Here is an 18,300-nt window from a genome sequence, read left to right as displayed (position 1 = left end):
ATAAGTTATTACTACAAAGTGTCGAAATTGTTTCTAGATAGTGTTGGTTCATGATATTCAGTATCTAGTAGAATTAAACGTTTCACCACTCATCCGAGTGGCTTCTTCAGTTCGGATGAACTGAAATTGTTTTAGACTTAATTCTACTAGATACTGTATATCATGACCTGGATGAAGGAGAATCTTCATATATATATTGGTTCATGATCTTTCTCAATTTGTATTCGCTTGTTGGGTTTGTGCCAAACAGAAGACTCCTTGAACTGTATCTTGGGGCCTTCTCCAGCCTTTGACTCTTCCAGACAAAACATGGGTTGGCATCTCTATGTATTATACTGTGGACTTTCCTAAATCTTGGAATCTTGACCACTTCTTTGTCAAACCCTAGTGTCCTGTAGGTACCCTACTTGTGAAACATCTTCAAGAAAACCACAGCGAGTCCAGTTGATCTGACCTATTACTACAAACTTACGAAATTGTTTCTAGATATTGTTGGTTCATGAACTTTGTGAATTTGTATTCGCTTGTTGGGTTTGTGCCACACAGGAGACTCCTTGAACTGTATCTTGGGGCGTTCTCCAGCCTTTGACTCTTCCAGACAAAACAAGGGTTGGCATCTCTAGCTTACACTGTGGACTTTCCTAAATCCTGGAATCTTGACCACTTCTTTGCCAAACCCTAGTGTGCTTATCCAGTTCAGTAAATACCCTGGGGGGGGGTAAAAGGCTTCTGTGAAGCAGGGATTGTTCCGCTTTATGGAGGAGCTCAGATTGCCACTAACCAAGGGATTTTTTTACTACAGAATATGACACCTCCCACCGATATGTATAAATGGATATATACACTGAGTAAATGGGAATCTTATTCAAATAAAGCTGACGGAATGAATTGAAAGTACAAAGCGCTCCCCTGTTTATCCGCGCGGGCCCCAAGTCTCTGTTGTGATAAAACTGCCTTTAAAGTGATGTATAACCAGGTAAACTGCTCTTGTGTCTCTCTCTTTCAAGTGATTTGCGCTAAATGGCGGCTGCACTGTCTGCTCGTAAATAATAAATCAAAGGAAGTAAAAAAAGGCGATAGTTTCTCCAAACGCAGCCGCCGCCACCGCCGCGCTCCCATGTAATATTCGCTTTTACAAGGATCTGAAGGTTGCATCAAAATGAATTGTTACGGGGGAAGAAATAGATATTCCGTGCAATGTTATTTGACTTGATTCAGTTAGGCGCCAGTTGGCAGGAAAAGGTTCTTTAACAAGGGAAATCTTGCTTTCTGACAAACGCCGCCGCTCGCGTCGATTCGTTAGGAGCCGGAATGGCTGTCAGCGCCAATACTTTGCCCATAGAGATACGATGGAAGCCACAGACATTCTGCCAAACATCCATAATATCAATGGGAAACTATCACATAAATTGTCTGCCTTAATGGAATACTTACCCTTTAATGGGCGGAGTTTTCTCATGATAAAGGGGATGTTCACCTTTGAGTTAACCTTTAGTATGGTGTAGTTTGGAATTTCAGCAGTTATCTGGTTACTAGGGTCCAAATTACCTTAGCGACCGTGCATCGGATTGAATGAGCGACTGAAATATTAATAGGAGAGAACCTAAACGGAAGGAAAAGTCATAAATGTATTGAATTGAGGCGGTTTTTTTCTGTTTGAACTTTTACCAAACTCAAATATTTGCTTATTTATAAAAGAATTGAATTAAAAAAAAAAAATGATTTTATATTCTACTTTTTCGATTTTTACTGGGTCTGAAGACTCTCAGAAATTATAACATTTATGAAAAAGTTGAATTGAAAAAAATCTTACATTTTGCTTAGGAAACTCCCTACGTGCAGAAGTTTTTCATTTGAGCTTTTCAAATTTTTTGTGCCTAGTAAATAGCCAAAGTTGGTGTTTTGAAAAATTCTGGATTTTTAAGCTCTATTAATGGAGATGTTCACATTTGAGTTAGCTGTTAGTATGATGTAGATATAATAGTGATATTCTGTGACAATTTGCAATTTGTCTTCATTTTTTATTATTTGTTTTGTATTATTTTAGTTTTTGTTCAGCAGGAGTTTTTGGGTCCAAGTTACCTTAGCAACCAGGGTGTAGTTTAAATGAGAGACTGGTATATGAATAGGAGAGAGGCTGAATAGAAAATTGTCCAGATAATTTCCGTACCATGGCGATCAGTCTTTTAGTTGATCGGACAGGCTAGAAAATGTCGGTGGGATAAGGATAAAATCTGCGCAGAATTATGTATCTGCCGATACCCTTGGGTCCCTACACAGCGTTGGACTGGGCCACCGGGGTACCAGGAAAATCCTGCTGGGCCCCAGCGGCCCAGATCTGATCCACCCCAGGGCGCTTCTGTGATCCAAAGTCTCCCTCCCCCAACGCGCCACAGATAAGAGCACTCAGGGGAGGTGATCGGAGGGTGTTGGGGGCCTCCGCGGGGGGGGGGCATTGAGGGGTTCAGGAGCCCCTGAGGCAGAAGCCCTGGTGGGCGCTCCACCCCCAAGTCCAACCCTGGACCTACAATGAGAGTCACTTTGGTACGATTGGTGCCTGTAACTATTTCCTTCTCAGAACACCCTCCCATTGGTTATATTTAGGGCTTTATCCTACAATTTCAGGCTGAATGTGAGTTTTAGATCATTGCATTTAAACATACGACCAATATTCCAACGTTCATGGGAAGAAGACTAAAATCTGAATGTGTATGGGCACCTTACGGCTACAGAGTACTGGGGCCGTCACAAGGAGCGGGAGAGTCCTATTTGTACCATGATAAAAGGCACCCGTGGGTGTAAGAGAACTGTACAGACCATTGCCCCAGGCACCCAACCATCGTCCTACAGTGGCTACATGCAACATGGACACCTTTCTACTCTTCCCTTGTTCCTTAACTTTAACCCCCACCAAGGGAACACATAGAAGGTTCCTCAAAAGTTCTGGGCAACATGGACACCTTTCTACTCTTCCCTTGTTTCTTAACTTTAATGTCTAATCAAAGATTATTCTCTTTATCTGTAGACATGCTATGGTGAGCCCCATTCTGTGCAAACCTTCAATGGACCTTCCCCCCCACCAAGGGAACATATAGAAGGTTCCTCATAAGTTCTGGTGAAGCATAGATCTGGCTATGGGCTGAGCAGATTCTGGGGTCTGACCTATAACAGCGATACTTTCACTCAATGCTTCTTTGTGGCCATCGGAACGATTGTCATTGAGTTTGGGTTGGGTGAAGGCCTGTACGAATGTGATTTAATGATTCCCTCCAATAAAGCGCCCTGCGCCCCTGACTCGCCGACATATTTCTTTGCCTTCCAATCTATTAATCTAAATCACCAGCGAATAACGTATTTCGGGTTAACAAAAAAGCTGAAATACAAAAGTAATTTTAAAAAAGCCAAAAATAATAGATTTTGCTGTCCCCCCCCCCAAAGTGCGCCATCCCTCCGCTGCACTTACCTCCAATCAATGATTTCATTTTTCACTATTTGTATTTTGGCCGGCTAGTCAATATGTTTTTAGAAACCGGAATAAAAGAAAGATTTCAGGATTCGTGCAAAGGAATCTCAGGGGAAACTCACAAAAAGCTATTTTGTATTTGTCAGTAGTTTTAGGTACTTAAAGAAATTTACTCACATTTCGATTTTTATAAGAATTGTCCCAAAAAGGCTTTCCAGACAAAATGCCTGCACAGCGGCGCCACAAAGCGAGAGGTAAGGAAGGTGCCTGCGACTCTGCACCCTACGCAGGTAAGTCTGTATGTTAGTGCAGTGTTTGTGGTACGGACGTCTCCCAGCCCAACCAAGCAAAATGTAACTGCACATTTATTATATGTCAGTTATACACATTAATGGACTCCTCCTAATTCAATACAGAATAAATGGGCCTATTTTCTTTGTTTTCAGGCATTTGCCTTTCCTGTAATCATACCCCTATAAATAACATAAGGTTACATACATTAAAACATACTTGTCCTACAGTCACTATCTTGCCCTACTGTCCCCATCTTGCCCTACTGTCCCCATCTTGCCCTACTGTCCCCATCTTGCCCTACTGTCCCCATCTTGCCCTACTGTCTCCATCTTGCCCTACAGTCCCCATCTTGCCCTACTGTCTCCATCTTGCCCTACTGTCTCCATCTTGCCCTACTGTCTCCATCTTGCCCTACAGTCCCCATCTTGTCCTACTGTCTCCATCTTGCCCTACTGTCTCCATCTTGCCCTACTGTCTCCATCTTGCCCTACAGTCCCCATCTTGTCCTACAGTCCCCATCTTGTCCTACTGTCTCCATCTTGCCCTACTGTCTCCATCTTGCCCTACAGTCCCCATCTTGCCCTACAGTCCCCATCTTGCCCTACAGTCCCCATCTTGTCCTACAGTCCCCATCTTTTCCTACTGTCCCCATCTTGTCCTACTGTCTCCATCTTGCCCTACAGTCCCCATCTTGCCCTACAGTCCCCATCTTGCCCTACAGTCCCCATCTTGCCCTACAGTCCCCATCTTGTCCTACAGTCCCCATCTTTTCCTACTGTCCCCATCTTGTCCTACAGTCCCCATCTTGTCCTACTGTCTCCATCTTGCCCTACTGTCTCCATCTTGCCCTACAGTCTCCATCTTGCCCTACAGTCTCCATCTTGCCCTACAGTCCCCATCTTGCCTTACAGTCCCCATCTTGTCCTACAGTCCCCATCTTGTCCTACTGTCTCCATCTTGCCCTACTGTCTTCATCTTGCCCTACAGTCCCCATCTTGTCCTACAGTCCCCATCTTGTCCTACTGTCTCCATCTTGTCCTACTGTCTCCATCTTGCCCTACTGTCTCCATCTTGCCCTACTGTCTCCATCTTGCCCTACTGTCTCCATCTTGTCCTACAGTCCCCATCTTGTCCTACAGTCCCCATCTTGTCCTACAGTCCCCATCTTGCCCTACAGTCCCCATCTTGTCCTACAGTCCCCATCTTGTCCTACAGTCCCCATCTTTTCCTACTGTCCCCATCTTGTCCTACAGTCCCCATCTTGTCCTACTGTCTCCATCTTGCCCTACTGTCTCCATCTTGCCCTACAGTCCCCATCTTGTCTTACAGTCCCCATCTTGTCCTACTGTCTCCATCTTGCCCTACTGTCTCCATCTTGCCCTACAGTCCCCATCTTGTCTTACAGTCCCCATCTTGTCCTACTGTCCCCATCTTGCCCTGCTGTCTCCATCTTGTCCTACTGTCTCCATCTTGCCCTACTCTCCCCATCTTGTCCTACTGCCTCCATCTTGCCCTACTGTCTCTATCTTGGCCTACTGCCTCCATCTTGCCCTACTGTCAGCATCCTGCCTCCATCTTGCCCCACTAGCTTTATGTTGCTCTACTTTCTCCATGATGCTCTGCTGTCTCCATGTTGCCCTACTGTCTCTATCATGTCCTACTAGTTCTGACCCTATTTTAGCCATTTTGCCCTACAGTAACCATCTTCTCCTAACATCTCAACCTTATCCTGCTGTCTCCATCTTGTTCTGATATCTTCGTATTGGTATCTCCATATTGCTTAACTGTCACCATTTTGTTCAGTCTTGCCCTACTATAATACTCGCTATTTGTCCTACCACCACAAATTTTCTCTGCTGTGTCCATCTTGCCCTATAGGTATAATCTACCTGCTGACCCCCCCTAACACATACACTCACACTCTAACTACAAGTGCTGCTCAACACAACCTGATGCCAAACTGCAGCCACTTGGGTTAAAACAGAGGTGGTTATTTAAAGAAGAGTATCCTTTTCTATAGAAAATTGTTCCCAGATATCTAATTATTCTTGTGCATTAATGCTCAGTTACGTGATGCTCCGGAATAGAAACATCTCTCCTTGGCCTGGTTTCCTCATAAAATCCCACTCGCGCCCCATTGGGATGGGCAACCTGGGCTGCCATCTCTATTTGGTATTAAATCTCCGGGGAAACAGCCTCCGCGGAACATCCCAATTGGCTAAAGGCACCAAGATGTGAGTCACTGAGCATTTAGAGACTGTTACTTTCCGAGAGACATGCATTTCTACTTTAGAGGTGTGAGAAGTCCCAGTCTCGGCCCCCAGCTCACTGCCTTATGGGCTTCAGTTCACGTCACTGGGACGGCGTCACTTGTTGAGGGAAAAGGAGACCCCTAGCACTCAATGGGTTAAATATTAGAATTGGCCTGTGGGTGAAACTACCACTTTCCTACTTTATATTTGGGGTTCGGCACAAAGGGCACAATTGCTATACCCGCGCGGCATTATAGAGGCAATAGGAGCCATTTCTCTCAAGGGCACAATTGCTATACCCGCGCTGCATTATAGAGGCAATAGGAGCCATTTCTCTCAAGGGCACAAGAGACTTCATACTAATTGCACAAGTCGGGGGTCCCCTCACATTCAGAGAGGAAAAGTATGTGGGAATTCAGTTTTAGAATGACGGACTGTAGATATTGGCTATTCTGAGACAACTTAAAACTGTCAATAATTTTCCCATTAAGCCCCAACCCTATTAATCTCGGTGTTTTTTCAAACTGTCGGGTTGCAAAGGGGTCAGGGGGAGCCCAAGAGTCAAATAAGAGACTGAATTCCAAACTGGCAGACGTGGGGCCCAATTACTATAACACGCGGCATCTCTCAGCATCTTTGTCTGTTAGGCCTAACCCTGACCCTGACCCTATGCTACTGACACGTCCACATCCCCCACATACATGTACCATACCTACATACATGCACCCTCCCCCACTACATGTGAAAAATCCCCTATTTATATGCACCAACCCCCCCACATATGTGCACTGCCCCCTACATACATGCATCAACCTCCCCCCAATACATGCACCAACCCCCCCACATACGTGCACTGCCCCCTACATACATGCACCAACCCCCCCCCAATACATGCACCAACCCCCCCCCCCCCAATACATGCACCCTCCCCCACTACATGTAAAACATCTCCTATATATATATGCACCAACCCCCCCACATATGTGCACTGCCCCCTACATACATGCACCAACCCCCCCCAATACATGCACCAACCCCCCCAATACATGCACCCTCCCCCACTACATGTAAACATCTCCTATATATATATGCACCAACCCCCCCACATATGTGCACTGCCCCCTACATACATGCACCAACCCCCCCCCAATACATGCACCAACCCCCACTACATGTAAAACATCTCCTATATATATATATATATGCACCAACCCCCCCACATATGTGCACTGCCCCCTACATACATGCACCAACCCCCCCCCAACACATGCACCAACCCCCCCCCAATACATGCACCCTCCCCCACTACATGTAAAACATCTCCTATATATATATGCACCAACCCCCCCACATGTGCACTGCCCCCTACATACATGCACCAACCCCCCCACACATGCACCAACCCTCCCACATACATGCACCAACCCCCCCCACATACATGCACCAACCCCCCCCCACATACATGCACCAACCCCCCCACATACATGCACCAACCCCCCCCACATACATGCACCAACCCCCCCCAATACATGCACCAACCCCCCCCAATACATGCACCAACCCCCCCCACATACATGCACCAACCCCCCCCAATACATGCACCAACCCCCCCCCCCCCCACATACATGCACCATCCCTAACACACATGCACTACACAGAGCATCGCCAATATACATGTGACCCCCATGCAGTTCTATAAGGATATCATTATGTAGCCCCCCCCCATCCCCAAGATCACAGAATCCAATACCCAAATTCCCACTTTCCCTCATGTTCCCAATAACAGTAACCCATGAGTTCTATTCACATTCCAACATAATTATCCCATTACTTTTCCAATTCCTTTATACTCCCCAAATCCCATTTCCCCTAATAACACCCCCCAATGCTCCCAGAATCCCATTTCCCCTCATAACGCCCTCCCCACTGCTCCCAGAATCCCCTCCTGTCTCCCCCTCATTCCCCCACACATTCCCCACTCCCCCTGTGAGCCAGTCAGTCCCCCTTCTCCTCTGGGCTCATCTCCAACCTGAGCCAAACATCAACCTCTCCCGCACGTACCATTCTACGCGCAGGGGGTTCCTAGGTGCAGTCAATAAATACATGTACGTTAAATCCTGACAGAATCCACCACTCGTTCAATGGTATCGCTATCGGTTTCAGAACATGACATTGTGCTGCCGATTTTGTAGGATTCATGAGAAACACTCCAGGGATAAACCCTGCGCCCTCATTCCGAGCGCCCCCACACCGAGTCGCAATGGTTTCTCCCTCTTCCAGCTGATTTCAGGTCCGTGCCTCTCCGCCTGAACCAAGACTCTAGCGAGGGCCGAACCATTCCGCGAAAGGGGGAGTCACAGTCCAAAAAGCGTCATTATTCCCACAGAAAGGCGACACCCAAATAGCAAGTCCTAGTCCCCGGGATTATATAACTGTTATTCTGGTCATTTAGTGGGGGCAGGGGGTGTCCCAGAGCGGATCCGTGAGCCGGTGAGGGCCCTTTGGCGTGGCTGCCCCCCTATTTTCCGGTTGGTACACCCCGCCTCCAGCTGACCGGCCTGGAATCACGGTTTGGATCCTAGGACTGGGCGCCCTGGAGCCTCGGGAGCCCCCGGGACAGAGTGAGAGAGGGACCCCCGTGTCAGTGAGCGACTCCCCCCGGCAGCAGAGCCTCGGACATGGGAGACACCGGCAGCGAACGCAGCAGCGCACCCAGCCTCCCTCCCCGCTGCCCCTGCGGATTCTGGGGGTAAGAACCTGGGGCAGGGGCCCTCCCTACAGCTCCTGGGGCCCTACGGCTTCCAATCAAGTGTTAGTCAGCCTGGGGTCTCAGCCTCCGCACACAGGGCCCTGAGGCCTAACATTCCCCACTGGGGGCCCTAGAACCAGAACCCACAAACTGGGGGGCCCTAGAACCAGAACCCACAAACTGGGGGGCCCTAGAAGCAGAACCCACAAACTGGGGGGCCCTAGAACCAGAACCCACAAACTGGGGGGCCCTAGAACCAGAACCCACAAACTGGGGGGCCCTAGAACCAGAACCCACAAACTGGGGGGCCCTAGAACCAGAACCCACAAACTGGGGGGCCCTAGAACCAGAACCCACAAACTGGGGGGCCCTAGAACCAGAACCCACAAACTGGGGGGCCCTAGAACCAGAACCCACAAACTGGGGGGCCTATAACCAGAACCAACAAACTGGGGGGCCCTAGAACCAAAACCCACAAACTGAGGGGCCCTAGAACCAAAACCCACAAACTGGGGGGCCCTAGAACCAGAACCCACAAACTGGGGGGCCCTAGAACCCACAAACTGGGGGGCCCTAGAACCAGAACCCACAAACTGAGGGACCCTAGAACCAGAACCCACAAACTGGGGGGCCCTAGAACCAGAACCCACAAACTGGGGGGGCCCTAGAACCAGAACCCACAAACTGGGGGGGCCCTAGAACCAGAACCCACAAACTGGGGGGGCCCTAGAACCAGAACCCACAAACTGGGGGGGCCCTAGAACCAGAACCCACAAACTGGGGGGGCCCTAGAACCAGAACCCACAAACTGGGGGGCCCTAGAACCAGAACCCACAAACTGGGGGGCCATAGAGCCTGATCCTCTCCAAAGGGGGGGGCCTTAGAGACTTATCCTCCCATTAAGGGAGGGGCCTAATTCCCAATACAGGGGGCCCTGTTCTGCCTCAGTGGGACCCCTAAAGCTTATTTCATCCCTATAGGGGCCCCTGGGCCATTAACTATTATTCCCCTTTCCACAGGGGGGTTGTTATTCCCAAACCTTTATATCAGGGCCCCTAAATCCTGCACTTTCAGCTGGAGGCCCCTAGTGCCAATGTACCCCTATGGCATCTTGCTTTACCAGTTCAGCTACAGGGAAGCTTTGGATACCCCCAAATCAGCTGCCTTTGTTATAGGGCCCCCAAACCTCCCCAGCTCTGCACTGGGGCTAGTAAATCCTGTGCTGTCTAACGGAAGGGCCCCTAAACGAGGCGCCTTTACTGTGCACTATTATGTCAATAGTGGGGGCCATTTACCCTGTACCCAGGTCCCATCGTCTTATGCTGCTCAGTGACAATCTTGGTAATGGGAAGAAGCCCAGTAATGCCAGTAAGCCCCAGTGTGTACAGTGGTACTAAAAATACCAAGTCCCTTCCTAGTAATTCAGGAAGCCCCAGTCTGTGGCCAGTAGTACCAGTAATACCAGTAAACCTCAGTCTGTGGCCAGTAGTATCAGTAAGCCCCAGTGTGTGTGCAGTGGTACCAAAAATAGCAAGTCCTTTCCTAGATTGTAAGCTCTTTGGGGCAGGGCTCTCTTCACCTCTTGTATCGGTTATTGATTGCTGTATATGTTACTCTGTATGTCCAGTGTATGTAACCCACTTATTGTACAGCGCTGCGGGATATGTTGGCGCTTTATAAATAAATGTTAATAATAACAGTAATACGGTAAGCCCCAGTCTGTGGCCAGTAGTACCAGAAATCCCCAGTAATACCAATAAGCCCCAGTCTGTGGCCAGTAGTACCAGAAATCCCCAGTAATACCAGTAAGTGCTAGTCTGTGGCCAGTAGTACCAGAAATCCCTAGTAATACCAATGAGTCCCAATCTGTGGACAGGAGGACCAGAAATCCCCAGTAATACCAATAAGCCCCAGTCTGTGGCCTGTAGTATTAGAAATCCCCAGTAGTACCAGTAAGTCCCAGTCTGTGGCCAGTAGTATCAGAAATCCCCAGTAATACCAATAAGCCCCAGTCTGTGGCCTGTAGTATTAGAAATCCCCAGTAGTACCAGTAAGTCCCAGTCTGTGGCCAGTAGTACCAGAAATCCCTAGTAATACAGGAATTCCCAGTCTGTGACATGTAGTAGCAGAAATCCCCAGTAATACCAGTAAGTCCCAATCTGTGGCCAGTAGTACCAGAAATCCCCAGTAATACCAGTAAGTCCCAGTCTGTGGCCTGTTGTACCAGAAATCCCCAGTAATACCAGTAAGTCCCAGTCTGTGGCCAGTAGTACCAGAAATCCCCAGTAATACCAATAAGCCCCAGTCTGTGGCCAGTAGTACCAGAAATCCCCAGTAATACCAGTAAGTGCTAGTCTGTGGCCAGTAGTACCAGAAATCCCTAGTAATACCAATGAGTCCCAATCTGTGGACAGGAGGACCAGAAATCCCCAGTAATACCAATAAGCCCCAGTCTGTGGCCTGTAGTATTAGAAATCCCCAGTAGTACCAGTAAGTCCCAGTCTGTGGCCAGTAGTACCAGAAATCCCCAGTAATACCAATAAGCCCCAGTCTGTGGCCTGTAGTATTAGAAATCCCCAGTAGTACCAGTAAGTCCCAGTCTGTGGCCAGTAGTACCAGAAATCCCTAGTAATACAGGAATTCCCAGTCTGTGACATGTAGTAGCAGAAATCCCCAGTAATACCAGTAAGTCCCAATCTGTGGCCAGTAGTACCAGAAATCCCCAGTAATACCAGTAAGTCCCAGTCTGTGGCCTGTTGTACCAGAAATCCCCAGTAATACCAGTAAGTCCCAGTCTGTGGCCAGTAGTACCAGAAATCCCCAGTAATACCAGTAAGTCCCAGTCTGTGGCCAGTAGTACCAGAAATCTCCAGTAATACCAGTAAGTCCCAGTCTGTGGCCAGTAGTACCAGAAATCTCCAGTAATACCAGTAAGTCCCAGTCTGTGGCCAGTAGTACCAGAAATCCCCAGTAATACAGGAATTCCCAGTCTGTGGCCTTTAGTACCAGAAATCCCCAGTAATACCAGTAAGTCCCAGTCTGTGGCCAGTAGTACCAGAAATCCCCAGTAATACCAGTAAGTCCCAGTCTGTGGCCAGTAGTACCAGAAATCCCCAGTAATACCAGTAAGTCCCAGTCTGTGGCCAGTAGTACCAGAAATCCCCAGTAATACCAGTAAGTCCCAGTCTGTGGCCAGTAGTACCAGAAATCCCCAGTAATACAGGAATTCCCAGTCCGTGGCCTGTAGTACCAGAAATCCCCAGTAATACCAGTAAGTCCCAGTCTGTGGCCAGTAGTACCAGAAATCCCCAGTAATACCAGTAAGTCCCAGTCTGTGGCCAGTAGTACCAGAAATCCCCAGTAATACAGGAATTCCCAGTCCGTGGCCTGTAGTACCAGAAATCCCCAGTAATACCAGTAAGTCCCAGTCTGTGGCCAGTAGTACCAGAAATCCCCAGTAATACCAGTAAGTCCCAGTCTGTGGCCAGTAGTACCAGAAATCCCCAGTAATACCAGTAAGTCCCAGTCTGTGGCCAGTAGTACCAGAAATCCCCAGTAATACAGGAAGCCCCAGTCTGTGCACTCACCCCAAATCCCCCCCTAACTGGCCTTCAGGCTGGGCCCCCTTAGCCCATAACAAGGTTACAGATATATAGAAACATTGGGGTAACAGTCACCCCGCTATAGTTCCAGGGGTACCCAGGGCACAAATAAGCACTCACCCCAAATCCCCCCCTAACTGGCCTTCAGGCTGGGCCCCCTTAGCCCATAACAAGGTTACAGATATATAGAAACATTGGGGTAACAGTCACCCCGCTATAGTTCCAGGGGTACCCAGGGCACAAATAAGCACTCACCCCAAATCCCCCCCTAACTGGCCTTCAGGCTGGGCCCCCTTAGCCCATAACAAGGTTACAGATATATAGAAACATTGGGGTAACAGTCACCCCGCTATAGTTCCAGGGGTACCCAGGGCACAAATAAGCACTCACCCCAAATCCCCCCCTAACTGGCCTTCAGGCTGGGCCCCCTTAGCCCATAACAAGGTTACAGATATATAGAAACATTGGGGTAACAGTCACCCTGCTATAGTTCCAGGGGTACCCAGGGCACAAATAAGCACTCACCCCAAATCCCCCCCTAACTGGCCTTCAGGCTGGGCCCCCTTAGCCCATAACAAGGTTACAGATATATAGAAACATTGGGGTAACAGTCACCCCGCTATAGTTCCAGGGGTACCCAGGGCACAAATACCCACTCACCCCAAATCCCCCCCTAACTGGCCTTCAGGCTGGGCCCCCTTAGCCCATAACAAGGTTACAGATATATAGAAACATTGGGGTAACAGTCACCCTGCTATAGTTCCAGGGGTACCCAGGGCACAAATAAGCACTCACCCCAAATCCCCCCCTAACTGGCCTTCAGGCTGGGCCCCCTTAGCCCATAACAAGGTTACAGATATATAGAAACATTGGGGTAACAGTCACCCTGCTATAGTTCCAGGGGTACCCAGGGCACAAATAAGCACCCCAAATCCCCCCCTAACTGGCCTTCAGACTGGGCCCCCTTAGCCCATAACAAGGTTACAGATATATAGAAACATTGGGGTAACAGTCACCCCGCTATAGTTCCAGGGGTACCCAGGGCACAAATAAGCACTCACCCCAAATCCCCCCCTAACTGGCCTTCAGGCTGGGCCCCCTTAGCCCATAACAAGGTTACAGATATATAGAAACATTGGGGTAACAGTCACCCTGCTATAGTTCCAGGGGTACCCAGGGCACAAATAAGCACTCACCCCAAATCCCCCCCTAACTGGCCTTCAGGCTGGGCCCCCTTAGCCCATAACAAGGTTACAGATATATAGAAACATTGGGGTAACAGTCACCCCGCTATAGTTCCAGGGGTACCCAGGGCACAAATAAGCACTCACCCCAAATCCCCCCCTAACTGGCCTTCAGGCTGGGCCCCCTTAGCCCATAACAAGGTTACAGATATATAGAAACATTGACCATTAGCCTAAACAGCCAACCAATCGGCAGCTAGCTTTGCTGATCTATTGCTATTAAATGAATGAGCACAAGCACTTGATTGGTTGCTGTTACATGGAGTTTGCTTGGGAATGGAGGGGCTGTTTGGTTCCGGGCAGAACCCCACGGTACCAAACTGGTGTGGGAAGCAGCATCTCGTATACATTTTTCAATAACATGGCGCCACTGACGTTGGATACCCGAGTGGGCAATGGCTGGTGATTTGAGTGCTTTCTGGTGCCAGAAGCTGCCATAGTGCAGCCCCGGGAAACATGACCAGTCTAAACAAGATGGTTCTGGTTGTCATTTGGTTATAGGGAATTTTGGCCAACGTGTGAGCAGGGGTTTGGTTATATGGAGGATATCTTCCCGGCCGGACAGTAGGGCACTCTTGTCAGCCTGTGGGAGTACCCGCATTCTGCCCAGGGATTTCCTTACTGTTATTATTCCCCCCTCTGTAGATACCCCTGTGTGAGAGATAATTCCCTGCTGCCTCCCCAGTAGGACTTGGCCAATGACCAACCACGGGCAGTTTTTAATATGATATAGATTGGCCAATTCTAAGCAACTGTTCAATTGGTCTTCATTTTTTATAGTTTTTGAATTATTTGCCTTCTTGTTCTGCCACTTTCCAGCTTTAAATTGGGGGGTCACTGACCCCGGCAGCTAAAAAGAAAATGATTGTTCTGTGAGGCTCCAGTTTTATTGTTACTTTTTATTCCTTATCTTTCTATTCAACCCCTCTCCTATTCATATATCAGTCACTCTCCCAAACCACTCCCTGGTTACTAAGGTAAATTGGACCCTAGCAACCAGAAAACTGCTGAAATCCCAAACTGGAGAGCTGCGGAACAAAAAGTAAAATAATGAAAAAACTACCAATAATAAAAAATAAAGACCAATTGCAAATTGTCTCAGAATAGCGCCCTCCACATCATACTAAAAGTTACCCCAATGTTCTGCCCTGACATCTGAGTCTGTTAAAGGGACAGAATTTCAACGTCTTCAGATCTTAAACAATTTGGCTGGAGATAAACACCGTTATTTCACTCAAGAAGTTATTGAATCCATTACTTCAAGTTTCTTGTTCTGCCAAGTCACTGTTTGAAGAGGAGTGGGTAGTTGAAGTAGATTACTAGTCCCCAGATAAGCCCCCTGTATAATGACCTACTATCCCTGTCCCTAAGCCCACGCAGGGGATTTACTGGCATTTAGTAGCTGCTACTAAGTAACTCCATGTGTCTTCACCCTAACAAAGGCTGCAGCTTAGGAAAGGTATGGGTTTGTTTACACAGAGCTCATTTGCAGATGTGTTTCTAGGGGTGTACTTACCTCTCTGCCATGTCCCACAAGCCCTGTGCCCTACTGTCACCTCACAATAGCTAGAAGGGCAGTGCTGGGCATCCGTGCCAGGCCGGCCTGTTGATGTTGGTAAGGGCATCTGTTGGCCCGAGCGCCGTGATTTCACATTATAATCCAAGAAGCTGTGACCTTGCAGATCCTGTGCCAAGTGGTGGCACATTCGTCACTCTGTGTAATGTGTGCCAGTGTGTGTGCCAATGTTTTGCCTGTGTGTGCCAGTGTGTGTGCCAATGTTTTGCCTGTGTGTGCCAGTGTGTGTGCCAATGTGTGTGCCAATGTTTTGCCTGTGTGTGCCAGTGTGTGTGCCAATGTTTTGCCTGTGTGTGCCAGTGTGTGTGCCAATGTTTTGCCTGTGTGTGCCAGTGTGTGTGCCAATGTGTGCCAATGTTTTGCCTGTGTGTGCCAGTGTGTGTGTGCCAGTGTGTGTGCCAATGTTTTGCGTGTGTGTGCCAGGGTGTGTGCCTGTGTGTGTGCCTGTGTGTGTGCCTGTGTGTGTGCCTGTGTGTGTGCCAGTGTGTGTGCCAGTGTGTGCCAATGTTTTGCCTGTGTGTGCCAGTGTGTGTGCCAATGTTTTGCCTGTATGTGCCAGTGTGTGTGCCAATGTGTGCCAATGTTTTGCCTGTGTGTGCCTGTGTGTGTGCCAATGTGTGCCAGTATGTGTGTCAGTGTGTGTGCGCCAGTGTGTGTGCTCCAGTGTGTGCCAATGTTTTGCATGTGTGTGCCAGTGTGTGTGCCAGGGTGTGTGCTCCAGTGTGTGCCAATGTGTGTGCCAATGTTTTGCCTGTGTGTGCCAGTGTGTGTGCGCCAATGTGTGCCAGTATGTGTGCGCCAGTGTGTGTGCTCCAGTGTGTGCCAATGTGTGTGCCAATGTTCTACCTGTGTGTGCCTGTGTGTGCCAATGTTCTACCTGTGTGTGCCAGTGTGTGCCAATGTTCTGCCTGTGTGTGCCAATGTTTTGCCTGTGTGCCAGTGTGTGCCAATGTTTTGCCTGTGTGCCAGTGTGTGCCAATGTTTTGCCTGTGTGCCAGTGTGTGCCAATGTTTTGCCTGTGTGCCAATGTTTTGCCTGTGTGTGCCAGTGTGTGTGTGCCAGTGTGTGTGCCATTCATGCCTGGCACCTCTCAGCATTGAGGAAACAAGTTGATAACAGGGTGAATGTTTCCGTCACTCCGTGTGGGTAACTTGTGGAAAAAAGGGGGTGCCTATTAGATATATATACCCCCCGGCATTCATTTACTGTCCAGATGTCTAATGGTGATGAATTTGATTGCATTTCTCTACTTTTTTGTTTCTGTATATATGGACTTTCTGCATTGGGATTTATATGTTGGATTTTATTTCTCAACTGTCCAGCCAGTAATGTTGTGGGTGGGTATATGGGGTGGGCAATATCAGCAGTGGGGTTTCATATTGCATAAAATAATGCCTCAATACCGGGGTCAGGGGTGCTGAATTACGGAATGGCCATCTCCCATAGACTCCATTATAAGCAAATAATTCCAATTTTTAAAAATGGTTTCCCTTTTCTCTGTAATAATAAAACAGTACCTGTACTTGATCCCAACTAAGATATAATTACCCCTTATTGGGGCAGAACAGCCCTATTGGGTTTATTTAATGGTTAAATGATTCCCTTTTCTCTGTAATAATAAAACAGTACCTGTACTTGATCCCAACTAAGATATAATTACCCCTTATTGGGGCAGAACAGCCCTATTGGGTTTATTTAATGGTTAAATGATTCCCTTTTCTCTGTAATAATAAAACAGTACCTGTACTTGATCCCAACTAAGATATAATTACCCCTTATTGGGGGCAGAACAGCCCTATTGGGTTTATTTAATGGTTAAATGATTCCCTTTTCTCTGTAATAATAAAACAGTACCTGTACGTGATCCCAACTAAGATATAATTACCCCTTATTGGGGCAGAACAGCCCTATTGGGTTTATTTAATGGTTAAATGATTCCCTTTTCTCTGTAATAATAAAACAGTACCTGTACTTGATCCCAACTAAGATATAATTACCCCTTATTGGGGGCAGAACAGCCCTATTGGGTTTATTTAATGGTTAAATGATTCCCTTTTCTCTGTAATAATAAAACAGTACCTGTACTTGATCCCAACTAAGATATAATTACCCCTTATTGGGGCAGAACAGCCCTATTGGGTTTATTTAATGGTTAAATGATTCCCTTTTCTCTGTAATAATAAAACAGTACCTGTACTTGATCCCAACTAAGATATAATTACCCCTTATTGGGGGCAGAACAGCCCTATTGGGTTTATTTAATGGTTAAATGATTCCCTTTTCTCTGTAATAATAAAACAGTACCTGTACTTGATCCCAACTAAGATATAATTACCCCTTATTGGGGCAGAACAGCCATATTGGGTTTATTTAATGGTTAAATGATTCCCTTTTCTCTGTAATAATAAAACAGTACCTGTACTTGATCCCAACTAAGATATAATTACCCCTTATTGGGGCAGAACAGCCCTATTGGGTTTATTTAATGGTTAAATGATTCCCTTTTCTCTGTAATAATAAAACAGTACCTGTACTTGATCCCAACTAAGATATAATTACCCCTTATTGGGGGCAGAACAGCCCTATTGGGTTTCATACCTGTACAAATATAAGGTTTCATAACCCAAAAGCTGGATATCGGGGTGATCTCTGCACCCGGGGGGTTCCCAAAGCTGACCCCAATTCCCTGATTGGCTGCTGGGCCTCACTCTGTGTATGTAAGGGGGTAGCTGCTGGGGCAGATAGATACAATGCTGGAGCTGTATTTTCTATAGAATACTCCCCAAATCTGCTTCTCCCCCAGGCGATATCCCTGATTCCCTGCACTGAACTTGTTACTTATAATCTGCATTTTGTGACATTTATATAAATAACCGACCTTGTTGTTCAGCTTTTCGCTCCATTCAAGGTTTCTCTCTGCCCCAATGGCAACTCCTTGTTATTCTGCATCAGTAAAGCTAAATATTTATTTAACTTGTAATGTGAAACCCCCAGGTACAATCTGCTGTCTCTCTGTAATACCCAACCCTGCCATAGCTTTGTGTGGCACTCAGGCCCAACTGTCAGCTTCTACTGCCACCCAGTTATGTACAGTGGGATCCAGCCTTTGTCTTATGGTAT

At 47.6% G+C, this 18,300-nt stretch overlaps 1 protein-coding gene across 1 annotated transcript in view; it reads left to right on the top strand.

The window, feature by feature from the left end:
- Positions 1-8,598: 8,598 nt before the first annotated feature.
- Positions 8,599-18,300, top strand: part of zfand3 (zinc finger AN1-type containing 3) — an 81,023-nt gene continuing 71,321 nt past the window's right edge. The window contains 1 exon segment of the mRNA NM_001017147.2: positions 8,599-8,758. Coding sequence (NP_001017147.1) covers positions 8,688-8,758 — 71 coding nt within the window. The 5' untranslated portion in view covers positions 8,599-8,687.

This window comes from Xenopus tropicalis, chromosome 5, assembly GCF_000004195.4.
Source record: "Xenopus tropicalis strain Nigerian chromosome 5, UCB_Xtro_10.0, whole genome shotgun sequence".
NCBI classification, from domain to species: domain Eukaryota; kingdom Metazoa; phylum Chordata; class Amphibia; order Anura; family Pipidae; genus Xenopus; species Xenopus tropicalis.
This window is presented reverse-complemented; position numbering and strand designations above follow the sequence as displayed.